Source organism: Syngnathoides biaculeatus, chromosome 17, assembly GCF_019802595.1.
Source record: "Syngnathoides biaculeatus isolate LvHL_M chromosome 17, ASM1980259v1, whole genome shotgun sequence".
Taxonomy (NCBI): domain Eukaryota; kingdom Metazoa; phylum Chordata; class Actinopteri; order Syngnathiformes; family Syngnathidae; genus Syngnathoides; species Syngnathoides biaculeatus.
The window spans coordinates 8,264,384-8,287,930 of NC_084656.1; the positions used below are offsets into that span (position 1 = coordinate 8,264,384).

At 41.8% G+C, this 23,547-nt stretch overlaps 3 protein-coding genes across 28 annotated transcripts in view; 2 read left to right on the forward strand and 1 right to left on the reverse strand.

Moving 5' to 3' along the window:
* The first annotated feature begins 4,877 nt into the window (after positions 1 to 4,877).
* Positions 4,878 to 8,557, forward strand: hspa5 (heat shock protein 5). 2 transcript variants are annotated; one of them, XM_061800554.1, is made up of 9 exons: positions 4,878 to 5,036; positions 5,504 to 5,663; positions 5,744 to 5,975; positions 6,172 to 6,309; positions 6,389 to 6,501; positions 6,577 to 6,967; positions 7,039 to 7,276; positions 7,369 to 7,536; positions 7,655 to 8,557. In XM_061800554.1, the coding sequence occupies exons 2-9, from the start codon at positions 5,548 to 5,550 to the stop codon at positions 8,221 to 8,223; spliced, it is 1,965 nt and encodes a 654-aa protein (XP_061656538.1). In that variant the 5' UTR covers positions 4,878 to 5,036; positions 5,504 to 5,547; the 3' UTR covers positions 8,224 to 8,557. The 2 variants fall into 2 exon arrangements, with proteins under 2 accessions (XP_061656538.1, XP_061656539.1); XM_061800555.1 differs by lacking the exon at positions 4,878 to 5,036 and adding an exon at positions 5,392 to 5,409.
* Positions 8,558 to 10,356: 1,799 nt separating this feature from the next.
* rabepk (Rab9 effector protein with kelch motifs) lies at positions 10,357 to 15,307 on the reverse strand. Of its 13 annotated transcripts, none has more exons than XM_061847546.1 (8): positions 15,247 to 15,307; positions 14,244 to 14,298; positions 13,997 to 14,148; positions 12,653 to 12,808; positions 12,418 to 12,582; positions 12,201 to 12,350; positions 10,692 to 10,841; positions 10,357 to 10,615 (listed from the first exon to the last, which is right to left on the reverse strand). In XM_061847546.1, exons 2-8 carry the CDS (start codon positions 14,294 to 14,296, stop codon positions 10,392 to 10,394), a joined length of 1,050 nt encoding a protein of 349 aa, XP_061703530.1. In that variant the 5' UTR covers positions 14,297 to 14,298; positions 15,247 to 15,307; the 3' UTR covers positions 10,357 to 10,391. The 13 variants fall into 13 exon arrangements, 12 of the variants coding, with proteins under 12 accessions (XP_061703530.1, XP_061703523.1, XP_061703533.1 ...); XM_061847539.1 differs by having other exon boundaries at positions 14,244 to 14,320; positions 15,247 to 15,299; XM_061847549.1 differs by lacking the exon at positions 15,247 to 15,307 and adding an exon at positions 15,120 to 15,184.
* Positions 14,182 to 23,547, forward strand: part of rgs3a (regulator of G protein signaling 3a) — a 147,671-nt gene continuing 138,305 nt past the window's right edge. For 3 of the 13 annotated variants that reach the window (XM_061847524.1, XM_061847527.1, XM_061847531.1), the window contains exons 1-3: positions 14,730 to 14,831; positions 15,262 to 15,310; positions 23,456 to 23,506. The gene's annotated coding sequence lies outside the window, so the exon portion shown is untranslated. Of the gene's footprint in view, positions 14,206 to 14,715; positions 14,832 to 15,179; positions 15,311 to 15,397; positions 15,440 to 22,733; positions 22,821 to 23,453; positions 23,507 to 23,547 lie in introns of those variants that run through there. The other 10 variants (XM_061847516.1, XM_061847517.1, XM_061847519.1 and 7 more) reach the window with 9 other exon arrangements.

Below are 23,547 nucleotides of genomic sequence, written 5' to 3' on the forward strand. Positions count from 1 at the left end.
ATCTATCTATCTATCTATCTATCTATCTATCTATCTATCTATCTATCTATCTATCTATCTATCTATCTATCTATCTATCTATAAATGATCCAAGTTTGTAGCTAATAATTATTCTAATAATCAATTAATGTATCATTTTTTTGCCGAGTTTAATCAATGGATCGGACTTTTTCTCTTTATCGAAAAAAACAGAACATTATTTCACAGTAACAGTACAGAAATTGCACAAACATAAATTGTTACTTCTGCGAAGCAGATCGTGGCAATGCATACCACAACTAAGCAGCTCCTCTTGATATTGCTCATACATATATATTATATCCTTTTCTTTATTCTCCTGTCATTTTTTCCCCCACACGAAATGCAGCCCACAAAATGGACTCAAATTATTTGGTATAGCACCTTCTTCCAAGGCGTGCGCTGCTCTGGCATCCGGTAACCAACAAATGTTTTTTCCCATCTCCTTTTGTTGGCACACATTTGATGTTTTTGTTTTCTTTTTTGACTGATAATGTAACTAAGGGCTTCTTTGTCAATTAGAAGAGTCAGATGAAATTCACCCCAAAATAACTGATGCTATCAATTAGTGTGTATCGCCTTTTTTGTTGTTGAGTGCCAGACTTGGGCAATGCTGTGATAGGCTCCCTCACTCCTGCGTCCCTTCTGAGGATAAATGGCTCAGAAAGTGTTCGATTCTATGCCAGCTAAGGAGGCTGAGTACACTTTAGACTGGTTGCCAGCCAATCGCAGGGCACATACAGTGAACAAAATAAGTATTTGAATACCCTGCTACATTGCAAGTTCTCCCACTTGGAAATAATGGAGGGGGTCTGACATTTTCATCTTAGGTGCATGTTTTTTAATGATTTATTTGTGTGACACAGCTGCAAGTAAGTATTTGAACACCTAAGAAAACCAATGTTAATATTTGGTACTGTAGGCTTTGGTTAAAATTACAGACGTCAAACATTTCCTGTAGATGTTCATCAGGTTTGCATACACTGCAGGAGGGATTTTGGCTCACTCCTCCACCCAGATCTTCTCTAGATCAGACAGGTTTCTGGGCTGTCGCTGAGAAACACAGAGTTTCAGCTCCCTCCAAAGATTTTCTATCGGGTTTAGGTCTGGAGACTGGCTAGGCCACGCCAGTACCTGGTTTTCCTGGCTGTGTGCTTCGGGTCATATTGAAAGACCCAGCGACGACACATCTTGGCAAAATTAAGACGGACCTTGATATGTGCTTGTTTAAGCGGGGGAACCTTGCGTGCAAGGCAAGATTTTAAACCATGACGTCTTAGTGTATTACCAACAGTCACCTTGGAAATGGTGGTCCCAGCTCTTTTCAGGTCATTGACCAAGTCCTATCGTGCAGTCCTGGGCTGATTCCTCACCTTTCTAAGGATCAGTGAGACCCCACGAGGTGATATCTTGAATGGGGCTCCACTCCGATTGAGATTGACCTTCATGTTTAGCTTCTTCCATTTTCTAATGATTGCTCCAACAGTGGACCTTTTTTTTTTTTAACCAAGCTGCTTGGCAATTTCTTCGTAGCCCTTTCCAGCCGTGTGGAGTTGTACAATTTTGACACTGTCTGTGATGAGCACTTCTCTTTTCCTAAAAGGGAAATGACATGCTCTGTTTTTTTTCTTCCAGTATATAAATCCATCCATCCATTTTCTTAGCTGCTTATCCTCACAAGGGTCGCGGGTGCGTTGGAGCCTATCCCAGCTGTCAACGGCAGGAGGCAGGGTACACCCGAAATGGTTGCCAACCAATCGCAGGGCACATAGGGACAGACAACAGTCGCACTCACAATCACACCTAAGGGCAATTTAGAGTGTCCAATTAATAATGCATGCTGTGGGAAGAAACCAGAGGGCCTGGAGAAAACCCACGCAGGCTAGGGGAGAACATGCAAACTCCACACATGGGGGGTTGGGATTGAACTCTGGTCCTCAGAACTATGAGGGCAACGCTCTAACCAGTTGCATCACCTTCCTGCCTAGGATTAATCATTAAATTAAAAAAGGCTAGCTCCCCTTTAAAGGTTAAGATAAAAGTTCTGATAAAATACATGTTTGTACAAATAACTTTTTTGTTTTGTTGTGTTTTGAGGTCATACCACATGGCATTCAAATGTGGCAACAACATAACTAGCTGTTAAAATGATCCATCTATCCAGTTTTTACAGTGCCTTGTGAAAGTATTGGCCCCCCTTGAACTTTTCAACCTTTTGCCACATTTCACGCTTCAAACATAAATTTATAAAATTTTCATTTTTTTGACAAGAATCAACAAGTGGGACACAATTGTGAAGTGAAACGAAATTTATTGGATATTTTATACTTTTTTAACAAATAAAAAACTGAAAAGTGGGGGGTTCAATATTATTCGGCCCCTTTACTTTCATTGCAGCAAACTCACTCCAGAAGTTCAACAAGGATCTCTGTTCTAATGTTGACTAATGATGATAAATAGAATCCACCTATATGTAATCAAGTCTCCGTATAAATGCACCTGCTCTGTGACAGTATCAGGGTTCCGTTTCAAGTGCAGAGAGAATCATGAAGACCAAGGAACACACCAGGCATGGTCCGAGATACTGTTGTAGAGAAGTTTAAAGCCGGATTTGGATACAAAAATATTTCCCAAGCTTTAAACATCTTAAGGAGCACTGTGCAAGCAATCATATTGAAATGGAAGGAGTATCAGACCACTGCAAATCTACCAAGACCCGGCCATCCCTCTAAATTTTCACCTGGAACAAGGAGAAGACTGATCAGAGATGCAGCCAAGAGGTCCATGACCATTCTGGATGAACTGCAGAGATCAACAGCTAAGGTGGGAGAGTATGTCCATAGGACAACAATCAGTCGTACACTGCACAAATCTGGCCTTTATGGGAGAGTGACAAGAAGAAAGCCTTTTCTCAAAGATATCCATAAAAAGTCTCATTTAAAGTTTGCTACAAGTTTGGGAGACACACCAAATATGTGGAAGTTGCTCTGGTCAGATGAAACCAAAATCAAACTTTTTGGCCACAATACAAAACGATATGTTTGGCGTAAAACCAACACAGCTCAACACTCTGAACACACCATACCCACTGTCAAACTTGGTGGTGGCAGCCTCATGGTTTGGGCCTGCTTTTCTTCAGTCAGGACAGGGAAGATGGTTAAAATTGATGGGAAGATGAATGGACATATATACAGGACCATTCTGGAAGAAAACTTGTTGGAGTCTGCTAAAGACCTGAGACAGGGACAGAGATTTATCTAACAACAGGACAATGAGCCAAAACATAGAGCCAAATCTACAATGGAACGGTTCACAAATAAACGTATCCAGGTGTTAGAATGGCGAAGTCAAAGTCCAGACCTGAATCCAATCAAGAATCTGTAGGCAGAGCTGAAGACTGCTGTTCACAAACGCTCTCCATCCAACCCCACTGAGCTCGAGCTCTTTTGCAAGGAAGAATGGGCAAGAATTTCAGTCTCTCGATGTGCAAAACTGATAGAGACATACCCCAAGAGACTACCAGCTGTAATTGCAGCAAAAGGTGGCGCTACAAAATATTAATGCAAGGGGGCCGCTTTTCAGTTTTTTATTTGTTAAAAAAAGTTTAAAATATCCAATAAATTTCATTCCACTGCACGATTGTGTCCCACCTGTTGATTCTTGACAACAACAAAAAATGATTTGATGTCTTTGTTTGAAGCCTGTAATGTGACGAAAGGTTGAAAAGTTCAAGAGGGCCGAATACTTTCACAAGGCACCGTATATAGCTTATGCTTACTAGGGTCACGGGTGAGTTGGAGCCCATCCCAGCTGACTCTGGGGAAGACGCTTGGTCACCAGACAATCACAGGCCACATAAAGACAAACAAACATTCAAACTCCCGCCTAGAGACATTTATTTTCTTCAGTTAACTCACCATGCATGTTTTTTTTGGCAAAAGGAGAGGAATCAGACGCACCCATAGAAAATCCATATCAGCAAGGCATGGGGAGAAAATTTAAACTCCACACGGGAAGGTGAGAGTCTAGATCTTAACCCACAACCTCTTAAGTGTGAGGCCGATGTACTGGGCTGTCTACATGTGGCCTGTTTTTTTTTTTTTTTAAACAGTTTTATATCTTTACATGGGCTTCCCACTCTCACTACAGGTTAATTTGAAATATGCATATAAACTGTAAAACCCCCAATTAAACCCTTATGATGTGCAGTTATTTAGAGACTGAATTAAAGTGTATTACTGCATTCAATTCACTGTACACCATTGCAGCTTTTGGCACATTATTTGAACAATGTATGGGGTTAAGTCATAATATTCATGTTTACTGACATTTTTACCATTGAAAAGTATGAGCATCAGTTGCCATAGACATCCACCTTGACTCAGTTTTACTTGGAATAAACTAATATCTATGCAGTTTTGTTGTGTCCTGCTGTCTGTTTTGATTTTTAATTTACTGTAATTATGAATCAATCCGTTTAGTCATGCTGTAATGTATTTCTGATGTAAGTACTCAGTAATACAAATCATCTGATGAAACAAAACGCAGTCAAATCTGTAGTAGCAAACTGACACGTTAACACTGCAAGCTTTACACACTAGTCAATGCATGAGTCACCTTTGACTTAAAAAATGGAATCGCAACATTTAGTTTATGTAAAAAAAAAAGGAAAAAGAAAGAAACACGCCTTTACCAGTCATCATGAGTGACGTGTCACTGAACAAACCACGTTGCTGGCACAGCCAATCAGCGACGAGTTAGACGTGTTGTCACAAAACCATAATATGCGCAAATCAACGGCGGCCAGCATGCGAGCAGGAACCAATCGGTGCGTTCCAACACGCAGCCGCTCACCCAATCGCTGGCCTCCACGATTGGGAAGCGATGACGGTTTATATAGGGGCAGCGCTGAATTCATTCAATATCACATCTACTGGACAAGATTACTGACAATATCTTAAATAGTGCGCGTTATTTCCAGTGACTACATTCCAAGTTAATTCAATATCACCACCTAGGTATGTAAGACATTTTATTTGGCGGTGTTTCGGGAAAGTACTTACGTTTGATTTATTTTAAATGTTTAAAAATGCAACTTTGCACGTGTATTGTAACGTCTTATAGAAGTGTTTTGTCGTCTTACGTCTCCTGTAGCTGTTTCAATTCATTTTGAGAGTAAATTTATTTTTACATTGGTTTAAAATCAGACACAATTTTAACAATTTTATTTTCTCGCGGACATGCTAACCAGATTAGCTCACTACCGGCCTAGCATGGTAACTAGTAGTAAATGATCAAAAGGTTTTCTTTTTTTTTTAGCGAAAACGTTTCGAACCACACACTAAACGTGAAGGGGGCGTTTAAAGTCCATTTTCAGAACATGTAATCTAGGTGCGGTTATCGTCTACCTTACTTGAACAAGTTAGCCAACAGCAGCCATCGTCATTACAATGTCGATTTTATTTTTTTTGTTCCCCCTTTGCAGATTTATTCATTTTCACAAGGGACTTGAATAAAAGACTATCCAAAATGAAGCTTCTATGGCTGTTGGTGTTGGTGGCCAGCGCAGTGTATGCTGATGATGATGACAAGCGGGAGAACGTGGGCACTGTCATTGGTATTGACCTGGGAACCACCTACTCATGGTAAAGTGGATGCTCTAAAATTATTGATGGATCACAAATCTACACACGTAAATACTAATTGGCAACTTCCCGCATTTCAGTGTCGGTGTCTTCAAGAATGGCCGTGTGGAGATCATCGCCAATGACCAGGGCAACCGCATCACTCCGTCCTATGTGGCGTTTACCAGTGAGGGAGAGCGTCTGATTGGTGATGCCGCCAAGAACCAACTCACCTCCAACCCCGAGAACACTGTGTTTGACGCCAAGCGGTTGATTGGTCGTACCTGGGCTGACTCCTCTGTCCAGCAAGACATCAAGTACCTGCCCTTCAAGGTATTATGATGATCAGTATACAGGAATATCACCAGATAAGATGTACATTCAAAAAGTGGAAATTTATGCACATGGTCTTATTACACAATGTATGCACATGAAAAAAAATACAGTAAATGTTAATACCATAAAAATATACTAATGAGGCAGATGCATACATTTTCATTTAGATACAACTAACATTTTTTTTCTTCAGGTGAATGACAAGAAGAGCAAGCCTCACATCCAGGTTGACATTGGCGGTGGTCAGATGAAGACGTTTGCCCCTGAGGAGATCTCTGCTATGGTTCTGACCAAGATGAAGGAGACCGCTGAGGCTTATCTTGGCAAGAAGGTAACTAAAAACTGACATATGTGAATTACATCACATTGCTATTTTGAGAGACCGTGTTATAATGAATGTATTACCTTAGGTCACTCATGCTGTGGTCACTGTTCCTGCCTACTTCAATGACGCCCAGCGCCAAGCCACTAAAGATGCTGGCACCATTGCTGGGCTCAATGTGATGAGAATCATCAATGAGCCGTAAGCATTTAGCTGAAAAAAATGATTTTACCTTTTTCTGCGGCTTTGTCCTTAACTTTGTCATCCTTCATGCAGAACTGCTGCTGCCATTGCCTATGGCCTGGACAAGAAGGATGGCGAGAAGAACATCTTGGTCTTCGACCTGGGCGGTGGCACTTTCGATGTCTCTCTGCTGACAATCGACAATGGAGTGTTTGAGGTGGTGGCCACCAATGGCGACACCCACTTGGGAGGCGAGGACTTCGATCAGCGTGTTATGGAGCACTTCATCAAGCTGTACAAGAAGAAGACTGGCAAAGATGTACGCAAGGACAACCGAGCTGTGCAGAAGCTGCGTCGTGAAGTGGAGAAGGCCAAGCGTGCCCTGTCTGCCCAGCACCAAGCCCGCATCGAGATTGAGTCCTTCTTTGAGGGTGAAGACTTTTCTGAGACCTTGACCCGTGCCAAGTTTGAGGAGCTCAACATGGTAAGTTCCCTTAAGCTATCTAGTGGTTACTAAGATCTGACAAGGTTATTTAATGTTTCTGCATTGTCCAGGATTTGTTCCGATCCACCATGAAGCCCGTGCAGAAGGTGCTGGAAGACTCTGACCTGAAGAAGTCAGACATTGATGAGATCGTCCTGGTTGGCGGCTCAACCCGTATCCCCAAAATCCAGCAATTGGTTAAGGAGTTCTTCAATGGCAAAGAGCCATCCAGAGGCATCAACCCTGACGAGGCCGTTGCTTATGGTGCCGCTGTGCAGGCTGGTGTGCTCTCAGGAGAGGAGGACACTGGTGAGCAGTTGTCTCTAATTTACTGAAACCGATTTTGCAAACGGCGTAGTAGTCTTTTAAAGTTAACAGAATTGTTTCCTTTCCTCTTTCAGGTGATGTTGTTCTTCTGGACGTGTGTCCTCTCACTCTTGGTATTGAGACTGTGGGAGGAGTCATGACTAAGCTGATCCCTAGAAACACTGTTGTGCCCACAAAGAAGTCTCAGATCTTCTCCACAGCCTCTGACAACCAGCCTACTGTTACCATCAAGGTGTATGAAGGTAAGCGTCTCATCCCATGTCTTAACTTTTTTTTTTTTTTTTTTTTTTTCTTCTTGGTAGAGAGCTGAAAAAGCCATCTTAGCAACGTGAGCTTAATTGTACTGCTCTTCTGTTTCAGGTGAGCGTCCCCTAACTAAGGACAACCACCTGCTGGGCACTTTCGACTTGACGGGCATCCCCCCTGCCCCACGCGGGGTGCCGCAGATCGAGGTCACCTTTGAGATTGATGTCAACGGCATTCTTCGCGTCACGGCTGAGGACAAAGGCACAGGCAACAAGAACAAGATCACCATCACCAACGACCAAAACCGTCTGACGCCAGAGGACATTGAGCGGATGGTGAACGATGCTGAGCGCTTCGCTGACGAGGACAAGAAGCTGAAGGAGCGTATCGATGCCCGCAACGAACTGGAGAGCTACGCCTACTCTCTGAAGAACCAAATTGGTGACAAGGAGAAGCTTGGCGGCAAGCTGTCTGATGAAGACAAGGAGACCATTGAGAAGGCCGTGGAAGAGAAGATTGAGTGGATGGAGTCTCACCAGGAGGCTGATCTGGAGGACTTCCAGGCAAAGAAGAAGGAGCTAGAGGAGGTGGTGCAGCCAATCATCAGCAAGCTCTACGGCAGTGCAGGCGGCCCGCCACCAGAGGGCGAGGGTGAAGGCGGTGAAGGGAGAGATGAGTTGTAAGCAAAAATAAAAATGTACATATTGGACTGATGGGACTCAATGTGAGAAAAGGAGGGCCAGCAATACTGAATCTTCCGAAAGACTTTAAAACGAGTTTCAGCTCGTTAGGTGTTCTCTTCGCTGTTGGGCGGAGATTTGTCAGCCTGGATTCTCAAGGCTCACTGCTGCTGTTCTCAGGCAGTCCTGATCGGGATCATGTAATAGTGGGTGGGGGGTTGGTTGGTTGGTGTTCAATGGTAGCCTGTCTGTTGGCTCTGCAAAGCTTAAAATTATTTATTGAATTTGGTTATTGTATTTCTGGAAAGACATTGAAATAAAAGTTTATAGAAAATTAGATGCCTTTGTCCTTTACGGTCTGTTTTCATGGTGATGTAGTGGATATCAAGTCAACACGTGTGCTCAATTTTCATGTTTTGAAGAGTGCAAAAATCTTGGCACTAATGTGAATGTGAACTTAAACCTATGACCTCTCCAAGTTCCCCCCCCCCCCAAAAAAAAAAAAAAAAAAAGTAAAGCAAGAAGGAAAAAAAACTGTGGTTCAACAAATGTTATGACTAGGGTTTAGGCAGTGTTCCGAATTAACCAGATTCATGTCAAATATGAGAGTTGTCATTACTTGGTCATCTTTTAGGAGCCTCTGATTAACCTAAAATAAAATGGTGCTACTCCAGTGAATTTTTCCGATTATTTTAATTTCCAGCCTAATTAGGTTTTGTGCTGACCGTGGTTTTTGGAGCTGTTCAAAAGTCTCTCCACTAAGGACCCACTTCCAGCTGAATCAAAACCGGTCCAAAGTATAATGCTGCAACCAGGAGTATCTAGGTTTGCAGTTATTTTAGTGAACAGCAGTGTTGTGCATATTGAGGGTTGTCACATTTTTAAAACTTTGTTGAAGTGCTTCTCAAAGAAGACTAGAATGAGGTTACTCTTTGTAATTCCAATTTGTTTCTTTTAATATTTGGTGGACACTGAAGTTAACACCTCTGATACAAGATATTTAAGTGCTAAAAATGTCGGATCAAAACTTTGATACTTTTGGTACAGATCAGGAGAGGCAAGTCGAGGTCAAGTAAATTTCTGAAATGTTAACTTTTTAGATCATTTGGTGACTGTTCCAAAATAGGATTTGCCTCACTACTAAGAAATAAAAAATAACACGGAGAGCACTTCTGACCATTGATATGAAGACGATATGCCTTACGGCAACTGATGTGCATCCAAGGTAGTCATGTTGGAAAGGTTGACCTTCCCTTCATTGCCAATGCATGGAAGTTGAAATGAAGTCATATCTTGCTGATTCCTTGTATCATTTTCCAAAGGTTCACTTTTTTGTCATTGCTATAGTGTGTGCTGTTCTATCACAGGACTTTTTTTTTTTCTACAAAATAGGTCTGACTTTGCCACTGAACAGTCAATTGAGATCAATAATAGAGAGTGCCATGGTAGTTCAGCTGGAAAGCAGCCTCACAGTTCTGAGGTCCCGGGTTCAATCCCGGACCCACTCGTGTGGAGTTTGCATGCTCTCCCCGTGCCAGTGTGGGTTTTCTACAGGCACTCCGGTTTCCTCCAACATCTTAAAAATATGCGACATCAATTGGACATTAAATTGCCCCAACGTGTGATTTTGAGTGCGGCTGTTTGTCTCAATTGTCTGGCAAACAGTTCAGGGTTTACCCCGCCTCCTGCCTGTTAACAGCTGGGATAGGCTCCAGCACTCCCCGCGGCTCTTGTGAGGATAAGCGGTAAGAAAATGGATGGATGAATATGACGAATAGAGGCAGCACAGTGGGGCAGCTGTAGAGCGTTGGCCTCACAGTTCTGAGGACTGGGGTTCAAATCACGGCCCTGCCTGGGTGGAGTTTGCATGTTCTTCCTGTGCCTGCGTGGGTTTCCTCCCACATCCCAAAAACATGCATTAATTGGAGACTTTAAATTGTCTGTAGAGATGATTGTAAGTGCGTCTTTTGTCTGTCTCCATGTGCCCTGCAATTGGCAGGCAACCAGTTCAGGATGTACCCTGGCTTCTGCCTGATGAAACCTGAGATTGGCTCCAGCACTCCCGCAACCCTCGTGAGGATAAACGGGTCAGAAAATGGATGGAAGCAACATCACAAGTTCCTCTGTCAAAATATAAAACTACATTGCTTTCACTTTTTATTTGTGGTGCATCATGTCACCACCGTTACAATGCAGTCGTTGTGTATGACGCCCTGTGCGTCCATCCCACCGAACACAAAAGCCAAGTGTATTGTCTCTGGAGCTGGAGTGGCTTTATGCGGCCCATTGTCATCTCCCACAGCCTCCATCTTCCACGGTAGCAAGCACATGGAGTGGTCCAGACGGTTTGGGGGCAAATCCCCCTCAAACTTCATTTGGGTCCATGACTTTTTTTCTGCAAACAGGGTGCAGGTCTGGACTTAAATATGCTGTTCCTGGTTAGAATAGTACATAGTCCTAAGGAATTGTACCTATGTTAAATGTGTACATGTCATTGCTGGCTCCATCTGCAGTCAGCCCACCGAGGATGTAGATGTTATTGCCTAGCGCCATGGCCGAGTGAGCTGCCACGCCAGGTGGAACGACTCCTTCGGGCTGCACCAACTCCCATGTCATATTACCTTTATGATACACATTGATAATATTAATTCATTCTGCTGCATGTTTCTGGAAGTATACAATGGATATAAAACTCTACACACCATTGTACAAACGGCATTTTGTCTTTGTGATGTAAAAAAAAGAAGACCAAGATAGATCATTTAAAAACCTTTTGAACCGTTAACGTGATCGATAGTGGGCATGAACGTCACACACCGCGAAGTTGGAGGTTGACACATTGTTTGGTTCCAGATCTTATTGAGGGTTTGAATGGAGAAGCCTTCCAATTTCACCCAACAACATGGCAAATAAACATCTTGATCACGTGATCTACTCTGTGAGATGTGGTTGTTCTGGGAGACTCCCGCGGTAACGCGTGCTGCATGGAGACAAATGGATGGAGACTCCATTCTTGCCACTCTGGCTCTTGTAAAACACCAACATTGGGGAAAGGAAAGATGCAAGTGAGTCAGAAAGAGTTCCCCCCCAAAAAAAGGCATGTAACCTCAGTCATTTGGAAATGGGTTTGGTTACATGCAATATGACATGCAACAAATAACAGTAGCTTGCAAAACATGTACAAAAGACAACACTCCAAATCCATTCAATCAACCTAAAGATGAATCACAATGCACGTGTGTGTGTGTTTCAGGGCCAATACAAATTATTAATAGTCAAGGAGGCTGATAACATATACTGTATTTGGAGACAATAGTCATTTGCTGGAAAAGGGAAACTATTGGTGTCTAAATTTTGAACAACACAAACTCCGACACAAAACTTCATTTAAATGCCTATGATCATGTTCATAGTTTTCTGAGATGTATCCTTTTTCAAATTAATCCTCTATCCATATTTGGATTTTAAAAAATGGCTGACACCAGAATATAGTATTTCAAAAAGCCGAATATTGCCGTTGATAATTGGTCAATGGGCGGCATGGTGGCTCATTTGGTAAAGCGTTGGCCTCACAGTTCTGAGGTCCCAGTTTCAATCCTGGACCCGCCTGTGTGGAGTTTGCATGTTCTCCCCATGCCTGCGTGGGTTTTCTCCGGGCACTCCAGTTTCCTCCCACATTCGAAAAACATGCAACATTAATTCGACACTCTAAATTGCCCCTCGGTGTGATTGTGAGTGTGTCTGTTTGTCTCAATGTGCCCTGCGATTGGCTGGCAACCAGTTCAGGGTGTACCCCGCCTCCTGCTCGTTGACAGCTGGGCTCCAGCACTCCCCACGACCCTTGTGAGGATAAGCGGCAAAGAAAATGGATGGATAATTGGTCAATCCCTATAATGTGTGGTATCAGTCTGCAACAACAGGTTGGAAAGGACAAAGACTCATTTTCACTGTTTACTCTGACATAAACCTGACAGCCTTACTTAGATCAAGAGAGTACATATCATCCAAGAACGCGTCGTTTGCCATGCCGCCATGGATGTAGATCTTCAAGCCTGCAGCCACTATAACGTGTCCGTGTCGGACTGGCGGCAGTGTGCCTTGTGTTTCTGGCTGCGCCCAGGTAGAAGACACTGCAAACACCACAAAATCCTGACATATAAGCAACTTTTTTTGTGGAAATATGCATAAATCACTTACCGGTATCGAAGATGTATAGCTTTTGGTCAGACACAGGTGATGCTCCTACTTCCCCTCCAGAAAACACGTATAATGAGCTCCCCACACAAGCCGAGTTGGTGTGATACGTCCTCGGACTTGGGGGCTCCCCTGATACCGTGACGTTCTCCCAGTGGGCCTTGCTTTCTGGAGATGGCAACAGTAGGCACACTTGTATCATGCTACCAAAGATCAAGTACGCACATTTTTTTAATACCTGCTACATTTATTTTCTGGATGCAGTTGTGGTTGCCGCTCTGTTCCGCGCCTCCAAATACCCATAAACTCTGTGGTGGGCTCCCGGGCACCAATGTGCAGTGCTCATATCGGGCCTTCAGACCCTCCCAAGGCAAAGTGTCCCACTTTAGATACTCTGAAAGTGTCAGAGAGGCTAGAAATTGCAACATCTTACAAATAGCACAACGCAATGACATACAGTATACTTAAAAAGAAAAACACATTGAAGAATACGAAGCAATCTAATTAGATTTTTAGTATATGCCAAGATCATTTGGCAGCGCCACATAATCAGTTAATAAGCTAATCAGCTACATAATCATCATATTTTAGTTGATCACTTGAATTTCATTATTGCACATTTCCCCATTAAGAATCAGAGTAAGTGACGTTAATGAAAAAAAAAATCTCATTTTTTTTTCAACATTTAAGAAAATCATAATAATACATTTTTCTTTCTGTGCCTGCATGTTTTCTTTCCCCCTGCTATTCCAGTTTACCTCCACATTCCCAAAACATGCATGGTCGGTAAAGTGAAAACTGTAAATTGCGTGTGGGTGGGAATGTGACTGGTAATGGGTTGTTTATCTGTGCCGTGCGATTGCCAGGTCAGCGGTTCAGGGTGTACCCTGCATCTCACCCAAGGACAGCTGGGATGGGCGGGCTCTGGCACACTCGCAACCCGAGTGAGGATAAGTGGCATGGAAAATGGATGAATTGATAAATACAACTTTTCATTTTGCAAAATAAAAACTGATTTTGGAGAGGAAGTATTTATTTTATTATTTTTTGTAGGAGAGGAATAGTATTTCCTCTTTGGACTTTTCATTGGAATCGACACATTCTTAGTGGACATTAAAGAGGAAAATATCAGTGCAACCTTCTTGGAAACTTCGAATGTGTTCTGGTCCTCTGGCAAAGCTGTGCAATCACAACACTGTGAAGAAAATTGTAAAACTCATCTTTTCCCAATATAACGGATTTACTTAAGGGTAAAAAACAATACTACATTCTTTTTTTCTGAAAAAAAAAAAAAAAAAAAAAAAAAAAAAAAAAAAAAAGATGAATGCAATTTATTGGTCTTTTCATTATTTTTTTTTGTTCTGTTATTTTGATTATCAAGCCCAAAACAGAATAATTGTGAAGACAAAGAGAAAACAAAAAAAGTATTGTGACCATTTGAAAAATTCCTAATTTGTATCTCATTTTAGGAATATATGATCAGAAAACATAAAAACATAACAAACACACCAACACAACACAATTGGAGAGTTACGGGGATTTTTGGACATGAAATTAAAACAGTTGGTGAGTAGTACATTACCCAGATTTATGGCGTGCGTATGCGAGAAGCTGCCTCCAGGATTTGCACCCCCAACTATAAAGATCCTTCCATGACCTCCTTCATCAGGCCAGTAGGTGCACGTGTGTCCCACGCTCACACTCGGGGACCTCCCGCTGGGTACCAAGGAATACCTGAGAAGCCAACATATCTATTTGATGGAGGGAAGAACAGCAAGAAAAAAAAAAAAAAAGGTTGGCCATAAACACCGCGATTCTCATTTTCTTACCATATTCCTTGTTTGGGCTTCTCATGAGCTTCAAGCTTTGGGAGAATTTGCATGGCTGTGGTAGTCGGGAGACAGAACTTGGGACAATTAAAAAAAACTTATATCATACAATCATATTTCTTCACAGATGAAAACGACACTGGTTGTAAATAACCTTTGACAACCACTCACTAATCCAGACAAAAATTCACCAATGTTGTGACACGCGTCAGCATCTTGTTGCTATGAGCTAACTGCCTAGTTTTGAATCGAGAAAGATTCTTCACTTGTAGTCTTTGAGAACCAATCGCACCGCTTCTGTTGGGACTTCACAGTATCACTTTAAAAATCGTCGACAGTACGCTATTGTTAAAATATAGTCAACGAGGACAAAATTGTTATTGTTAAACATTATATAGCGTGCATTCTCATAAGCGAGGCACTTTTACCGCTTGCGACATCTTTCTCATAGAACATCTCTGATACCTCTTCCTCGTTTTAGCAGTACTTCCTCGAAATACTTCCGGGGCCTTCAAGTTCTGGAGCGGGAGATCGGAATTCCAAAAATTCCCCGAAGAACACGGAATTCACTCCGCGAAATATGATCGGGTTAAGAAACTTCGAGTCTTCATGCATGTAACACGCATAAAAGCTAAGTTTAAAATGTCGTGCTACTTTTTAAAGCCTCGGTAACGCACACCTGTTGAGGGTGGAAAACATCATTTACCTGCCACTAATTCACATTTTATATTTAAATGTTTGCTGGGTGCCAAAGGTCGAATACGTCGCAAGCATGTGTGACGTTACATTACATTGCCAGTTTCGGAGAATAGTAATACTACCGCTAGAATATATTTGCGGAGTTCTTTCACTTATGTGACGTTTAACGATACGTACGTGAAGGGGATTATGCCTTTACGGAGACCATGCCTACTGCAAGGTTTTGTTTATTAGTGAAGCAATTAAATTATAAATCCTAGTGTTCGTATTTCCAAATTTGCACTTTTAAATAATTAACGCTTACGTCGTTTCTACACAGCATGCACTGTGCCGTATCCGAACGCAGGTTGCACTTCCTTATTTATTCGGTAGGTGGTACCATTGCCTTTTCACTACCTACTTTTTAATTGAAGAAAATCCATTTCTCTTTCCACCGTTGAAATCCCCATTTTCAGTATCGCTTCCTGTTTTCCTGGTCAACCTTGACCCTACTACAGGTACATCTTAAAAAAAAAAAAAAAAAGGAATCTGGTATAAAAATTATTTCACTACTCATTTACTTTTCATTGATAAAATTCCTGCCTAATTTCCACATTAATAATTTCCATATTTTCTATATGTTTATTGTGTCATGTGCTACTTTATAGAAATGATGGATTTTGGTTTTTCGTTTGCTATGAACTATAGCTATATTTAAAGGGGTTTTCCGGTGGTTTGCATTAACAGTGTATCCAATAGTTCCTCTGTCTTCCCGATCAACCGATACTGCTATTTCTTCATCAGATGAGGATAAATCCGAGAAATCAGCGCTGTGCATAACGTTGTCCCATGTAATCGAGCGTTTGGAACGGCACGTAACACGTCACATCCACCCACGTACGTCATGTGACTCGCGAAAATGGCAGCGCCCCTGAAAATTTGTAATTGTCGAGTAAAAATCTTCTCAAAAGACTATTAATTGATAGAGGATTTAACATCACATTTTCAAGATAGAGTTCATATTACCTGACCTATTGGATACATTTTAATGTAAACCACCGGAATTCCGCTTTAAAAAAAAAAAAAGAAATATTTCACTCTGAGTGTGCAGTGTATCTCTTTTGCTTACATGCTTTATGTGTGTTTTTTTTGATAAACGATACACGAGAAGGCCTTTAAACGGACCATGACCTGTTTCCTTTTAAGGAAGCGCAGGATAATTCTCCTTTTGTTTGCCCTTCATTCCAACTGATAAGGACCTGATTGACCAAGGGGGATTTTTGTGGCGGAAAAAGGAAGATCATTATATTTTAATGATTCAAAGGAAAGCACTAGACTAGAGGGGAAAAGATGAGACAAGTGCAGATATGAGTTGTGTCAGCAAGAATAGCACCATCCCTAATGTTGTTTTAATTTTGAAGGGGGTTGGTGGATTAGCAACCTGGCTTTAAATACAAGTTCATCCATGGGTTACTTGTACACTGTTGCCGGGGGGCATGTCAAAATAATACATGGACGCGCAGTCTGTTGAGTCACATTTGAACCCAGAGGTGTGGTAAATCATGCTGTGGATTAATCAGGATTACAGTCAGACAACCTTATCACCATTTTAGCTCCGTGACAGACACAAGAGAACATGTTGATGACCCAATCTGGGCCTTTATAATAACATTTTTCCATCTTCTAATCCGTGTTGCTAGTACTGTCTTTTCTTTGTTTTTCATGGTGTTTAAAAAGAAGGACTGAAAAATTTGCTTTTAAGTAGGTTTTTATAGCAATAATTGTCTTCAGAGTGCCTGCTCGCATAGGCTGGGGAAAACCCCTCCGCTACTTTTCTCCAACCATCACTTGGTAGATAGATTTGGACTTCATTTTCATTCCATTTTAGATGAGTTTTGGCCCAGAGAAGCTGCGTTTCTGAGAGTTATTGCTTTTGGTTTGCATCATCAAGTTTTTAAGTTGCGGCATCAGATCTTGTCTACTTCGAAGAGCAGTACTATTGCTTAAAATGTGTAAAATGTTACATTGGCCTACAGTAATATTTACTGTACCTAGGTACTATTCACTTTTTTTTTTTTAACTGCACACCATGTAGACCTTAAGGTTAGGTTTGCCCCCTGGTGGCTGGTTGACTAAGTTGCAAGCAATGCTGCAAATGAAGCACTTTTCATGTGCAGCACTGCCCACATTTTAAATGTAAAAATCGCTGACGATAAGGTTAATTTAATCATGGGAGCCAAAATCACAATTGAAACTGAATTAATCGTGCAGCCCTGGATCATGTTGATATCGAGCAAAATCGGTAGATTTATGGTCTGGGGATAACTCCATATGGAAATCTTGAGGATTTTTTTGGCTGATTTTACTGATTTGATCTCAGTAACCTCAGATTAAGTTCACTATCATTCAAAATCCATTGGATTCTTGATCAGTAGTGTGTGATAGCTCTTCAGTAGGTTGCATTTCACATGCATGTACGCATGCGCCGGCAGTCAGTCAGCATCACATTTCTTTAGCGTCTCATTTGCTGTGATGTCTCTTAGAGTTTACTTGCGGAAACCGTCTGGAACGTTCTCCAGGCCGCCGTCATTCCTGCTGACAACTTATGGTGAGGCCTAGTGTGTGTTTTAGTTTATTTTTTAGTATCAATAGTGTTATCATCTTCATTGATAGCACTAGTGGAAGCTTGCAAGAGCAGCGTCACGGCCCATTCACCGAGCACATCCTTCAGTGTGCTAATGAGGCAGCCCCTTGCATCATTTATGGAGAGTATTATCCACACCTGCACTGTATACCCAAAGAGTAAAGCCTCCTCCATTATCCAGTATTTACCTATTGCCATTAATCAATAAGAATGGGGTCTTAAAGGGGCGTGACCATGCTTTTCATATTTTTTTTTAGGAAGGCTTTAAAGGGCTCTGTGTTTGAGAGGATTAAAAAAAAAACATCAGAGGAAAATGCAGCTTTTTTCTCTTGCATTCACACAATTTAGAGACTTCACTGAATCCAACATGCATGGTTTTAGAATGTGGGAGCAAGCTGGAGGACCTGGATAAAATGCACAAAAGCATTGGGAGGACATGTTGAACAGACATTGGAACAAGCTCCTCCTGAAATGCTAAACACTATGACACCACGCTCTCCAGTTTGTAGCCACTGGTTTTCAAACCCAAGTAAATTGTTTTTCAGTGTAAGAAGGCAGTGTGGGAGCTTTTTTTCTTTTAACAGGGGTAGGATGTTAAGGTTCATTGAAGACTACATTGCTCTTAGTGTGTGAAAGATTGTGTCGTCCATACGCCCTGCAATTGATTGCTGACCTATCCAGAGTTTTCCCTGCCATTTTAAGATGGGCCTGGTTCCAGCCCTCCAGCAACTGTAATGAGGACAAGCACAATAGAAAATGGATGGATGGAAGAAACCCAGCAAACTCTGAGTTTATTTTTGCTCCTTTCAAGGGTATATTGGTGCAAACAGTAGAGCTGAGATTTATTTGCCTGTGCCTTTTTTCTACAGGTCTCATCAAAGCGGAACATTTTGTGTCCACTCAGTTGCTGCGGGTTTTCACATTAATATTACATGTGAGGGAATGTCAGCAGCAACTGCTTTCGGCATAAATGGGCATGCGCAGTCAGTCCGGGGTGGTAAATTTGGCGCTCTAATTACACACTGGTGACATTATGGCTTGTCAATGCATCGGATGTGTATGACTTGGTTTTGAGGTGTCAGTATAATATAGTCATGCAGACAAATTATGCATGCTTTATGCTGGTGCAGCACTAAGGACCTCCATAGTGCTGCCTAGCATGCTGGGAGCATGTAAATAGCATTTCAAGTCCATGTTTTGTGGCAATTATTTCGTGAGTCATTATTTTATTTGTTTTACTTTGTAGTTGTGCTATTCTTTTTGCTGTGGTGTGATAATTTTAGTTTCGACACCGTGAGTGTGACCAACGTTATCAGTAATGACCTGCCTACATAGGCAGTGTGGTGGCCAATGTAATTTAGGCCATGTAAATTTAAAAAAAAAACTTGGAGAGAAAAATCTGTGGATATGTAGGGCCGCGAATGGACAAGGGCTCACTGTACCACCTTTGTGGTCTTTTTATATTTCTCTTTTCCTTAATGCTTGCATGCTTGTCGACATCTTTTGACATCTGACGCTTGATCCAGTCGTAAGGAGGAATTGTTTTTCTTTCGGCTGGTCCCGTGAGGGGTCGCCACAGCGTGTCATCTTTTTCCATTTAAGCCTATCTCGTGCATCCTCCTCTCTAACACCCACTGTCCTCATGTCCTCCCTCACAACATCCATCAACCTTTTCTTTGGTCTTCCTCTCGCTCTTTTGCCTGGCAACTCCATCCTCAGCACCCTTCTGCCAACATACTCACTCTCTCGCCTCTGATCATTGAAGTCTGCTCTCTCACCTTGTCTCCAAAACATCCGACTTTGGCTCTTCCACTAATGAGCTAATTTCTAATCCTATCCAACCTGTTCATACCAAGTGAGAACCTCATCATCTTCATTTCTGCTACCTCAAATTCTGCTTCCTGTTGTTTCTTTAGGGCCACCGTCTCTAATCCGTAAATCATGGCCGGCCTCACCACTGTTTTATAAATTTTGCCCTTCATCCTGGCGGATTCTCTTCTGTCACATAGAACACCAGACACCTTCTGCCAACTGTTCCACCCCGCTTGGACCCGTTGGTTCACTTCCTTACCACACTTTCCATTGGTCTGTATTGTTGAACCCAAGTATTTGAAGTTGTCCACCTTCGCTATCTCTTCTCCCTGGAGTTTCACTCTTCCTCCTCTGCCCCTCTCATTCACGCACATATATTCTGTTTTACTATGGCTAATCTTCATTCCTCTCCTTTCCAGTGCGTGCCTTTCTAACTGTTCCCTGTTTTCACTTTAGATCGCAATATCATCTGGGAACATCATGGTCCAATGGGAATCCAGTCTAACCCCGTCTGTCAGCCTATCCATTGTCGCATACAGAAAGGGGCACAGCGCTGAACCCTGATGCAATCCCACCTCTACCTCAAATTCTTCTGACACACCAACAGCACATCTCACCGGTGCCCTGCTACCCTCATGCATGTACTGTACTATTCTAACATACCACACCAGACTTGCGCATGCAGTACCATAGTTCCTCTCTTGGTACTCTGTCATAGGCTTTCTCTTGGTCTACAAAGGTACAATGTAGCTCCTTCTGACCTTCTCTATGCTTTTCCACGAGCATCCTCAAGTCAAATAGTGCATCTGTGGTAAGGAGACCATAAGACCATAAGGAGGAATTCTAATTATTATTACTCATGTAGGAAAAATTAAATCCACTTAGAACCTCCATTTTGCTTCCATTGGGATGTAGCGCACTGAATTGTGTGGAATCCTATACACCACACTTGTCCAAAGTGTGGACAAATTACTTTGGTTCTCACAGAAAACACAGATGGAATCTGCTCCTCCCTTCATGCTTCTTTCTGCTGAAACAGGCATTTTTTGTTATCACATAAAGGCTGTCAGTGTCCCTTAAGCTTGGCCTTATTGGGTGCTGGTGGGGTGCTTTGCTTTCAAATGTAAATGTGACAAATAAGCAGCGAAGCCAAATTAAAAGCCAAGGTGGAGAAGGAGGGGAAAAGGCAGTCCTCTGTCTTTTTTGATGGAAATTGTTCACCCCATTTCCAACAAGTTCTTTGTATGGAACCACGGGGCACTATGACGACATGACCTGCTTATCCTTTAAGTTATGAACAGGGGTCATTTGTATTTGCTTTATTTAATGGTCTTTAAAGTGGCATTTTGAAATACACAATTATTTTTATGGCAACATGATATGATTCATGGTTAGGTTGAAGGGTGATGCTCACTAGGTGGAATTGGTTTACTTTATATTAGCCTTTACAAAATCAGGATTTTTGTAGCTGATCAACAATCAGCGAGTTTAATAAAATGATAACCGACCACCGAGCCGATTAAAAGATGGAGCAACAAGTCTATTTAAAGGACATGTTCATTTAGTATAAATACGTGTGTACTTAATTGCTCAAAAATATGTATTTACAACATATAATGAATCTTTGTCCATCTGTTTATGTCAGTGAGGCATAGTGAGAGAGAGAAAAAAATAATGGCGTTCTATTAGATGGCAGTCAGTACGTACAACAATTAATGTATCTACTTTTAGGGAAGTTTTTATTTGTTGGTGTGCCTTGAGATTTTTCAACTGTAAAGTATGTGCCTTGGCTCCCAAAAGTTTGAATTTCGCTGCTCTGGTCAATGTCATGTGTCCAATCAAACGGCAGCATGTTTACACACAACCACAAGTGTTAGCACTAGCTTGCTAGGCCATGTAATGTTTTTTTGCCTTCTTTCGAGCTGTATCATAGTAAATGTATGTGAATATAGCTCAAGGAAGCCTTGAATGAAAGTCCTCACCTGTACTGAGCAGCGGTGAACAGCAACACACGTTTTACCCCATTTTCAGTCTGCCCGATCCACTCCATGGGATCCGGTGGAATCGGAATACAAGATTTTATTGCAGTAGTCTTCTTCTTATTTTCCTTTCGGTTTGTCCCGATTAGGGGTCGCCACAGCATGTCATCTTTTTCCATCTAAGCCTATCTCGTGCATATTCCTCTAACCCCTACAATCTTCATGTCCTCCCTCACAACATCCATCAACCTTTTCTTTAGTTTTCCTCTCGTGCTTTTGCTTGGCAGCTCCATCTTCAGCACCCTTCTACCAATATACTAACTCTCTCGCCTCTGGGCATGTTCAAACCATCAAAGTCTGCTCTCTCTAACCTTGTCTCCAAAACATCCAACTTTGCTTGTACCTCTAATGAGCTCATTTCTAATCCTATCCAACCTGGTCACTCCAAGCGAGAACCTCAACATTTTCATTTGTGGTACAAACAAAAAAAACCCCATTTTGAAATGGTTAACATGATCCTCTTAATGTATGTGTTTCGTTTCATTGGCCACAATACAAATGTCTGTCAAGTTGGGTAAAAAAATTTCTGGAATTTTTGTTGTTCTTGTTGTTCCACCAAAATACGAGGTAAGAAAAGTACTTATTTTGAAAAAAATAATGGTTCATGCCCAAAATGTATTTTTTTTTTTCCTCTCCCTTGTACCACATTACAAACACGGCAGAACACAGCTGTGTAGTTTTTGCACAATCCTGCTGCTCGCAACTTGGAAAAAAGTTTAATGAATGATTCTCAAAATATAAAGGTCTCCTCCCACTAAAGTCCACAGAAGTTGCTTGATAGTTTTTACAACATTTGGATAGCATACACCAAACACAATGTACAACATATATTTTGCATTTTGTTTCCTTCTTTGGCCCACATTACAATACCACCAAGTTTGACAAGAAATAACTTTGGAGGGTTTATCTCAGAGTTGCGTGGATCCACCCCAAACTCAATGTAATATATATGCACACACATACTGGGTGGTGACTGTCTTAGCATATATTAGTTATCAGTTTCATAATTACATGGAGCAGCTCTTTAAAATGATGTGTATCTAATTTCTGAGCATGGTTGCCATTTTTATTGGAAGTGCCTCCAGAACACTGTGTCCTGTTAGTACACAAGTTCTACCATGCCTGACAGAAACCTTTGCATTGGGGGGCAGGGGTGCATGTCACTAATGCAACTCAAATGGCAAAAGGTAGACAATAACGCCCTACTTTTTTTTTTTTTTTTTAAATCCAGATTTTCTTGATATATACTGTTTTTGTGTTATCAGGGTTTGGGACCTGATCAAATTTTTTTTTTAATCGACATCTTGTTTGTTTTAGGAGAAATGTAATTGTCAATGGAGATATGTGTATGATGTCTGTGTTTGTCATCTTGATCACACCACATACTCCAAGACCGTGAAGAAAGTGCGTGTTTTTTTTTGTTTTTAACCCCCTTTGTCATGTCTTCAGTCTTTCACATTTAAAACCCCCAAATTGGTTAAGATGCAATCATTTTTTATGCAGCCCGTTTCCACGAAATTAGTCAGCCTTCGTCTCCCTTTAAACTTGCCGTCAATTAATGAGAATGAGTCTACTTTGCCACTTAGCTATTTTGCTTGGCCGCTTAAACATGCCGCCGCTAACATTCTTTTAGGCAGCTTTACAGCAGCCTTTTGTGTGGCACGAGTTCAGATGTACCAGGAAGACATTTGAAACGGCGTCCTCACTTTGTTCTTCCATGCCAAGCTCAGTGTGGGAACGACAAACATCCCCCGTACCCACCGTGCGAGCGGGGGCCCGAGATGGCGGCAACGTTATCAGCGAGTGCCCGCACTCTTCGGAGCGGGATAAATTTAGATGAGCGGCACCCAGCCAATGTTAGTGTTGGGCCATGTCGACATGGTCAACAACATTTCACAAGCTTGTTTACAGCACTGAGTGACCAGTCGAAGGAGGCTGAGATGTGTGACTGACTGTGAGGACAAGACAAATGATTGACATTCATACACACACACGCACATTTATTTTTAGAGAGCAGTTTTCACACTCTTTTTCTACAGGTCAACTGAAGCTGTCAATCATCCAGGAACAGGAAGTTCTTGCTGTAAGCGGTGAGTTCTGATGACTAAAAAGACCATGTCATGCTGGCCAC

Excerpts from the sequence above, each read along its gene's own strand:
- hspa5 (XM_061800554.1), top strand. The coding sequence starts at position 5,548 with ATGAAGCTTCTATGGCTGTTGGTGTTGGTGGCCAGCGCAGTGTATGCT. Across the intron at positions 6,310-6,388 it reads AGGCTTATCTTGGCAAGAAG|GTCACTCATGCTGTGGTCAC; the intron begins GTAACTAAAAAC and ends GTATTACCTTAG. Across the intron at positions 6,502-6,576 it reads ATGAGAATCATCAATGAGCC|AACTGCTGCTGCCATTGCCT; the intron begins GTAAGCATTTAG and ends TCCTTCATGCAG.
- rabepk (XM_061847536.1), bottom strand. The coding sequence starts at position 14,458 with ATGCTGACGCGTGTCACAACATTG. Across the intron at positions 12,809-13,996 it reads TACGCACGCCATAAATCTGG|AGTATCTAAAGTGGGACACT; the intron begins GTAATGTACTAC and ends TGACACTTTCAG. Across the intron at positions 12,583-12,652 it reads CCAGAAAATAAATGTAGCAG|AAAGCAAGGCCCACTGGGAG; the intron begins GTATTAAAAAAA and ends TGCCATCTCCAG.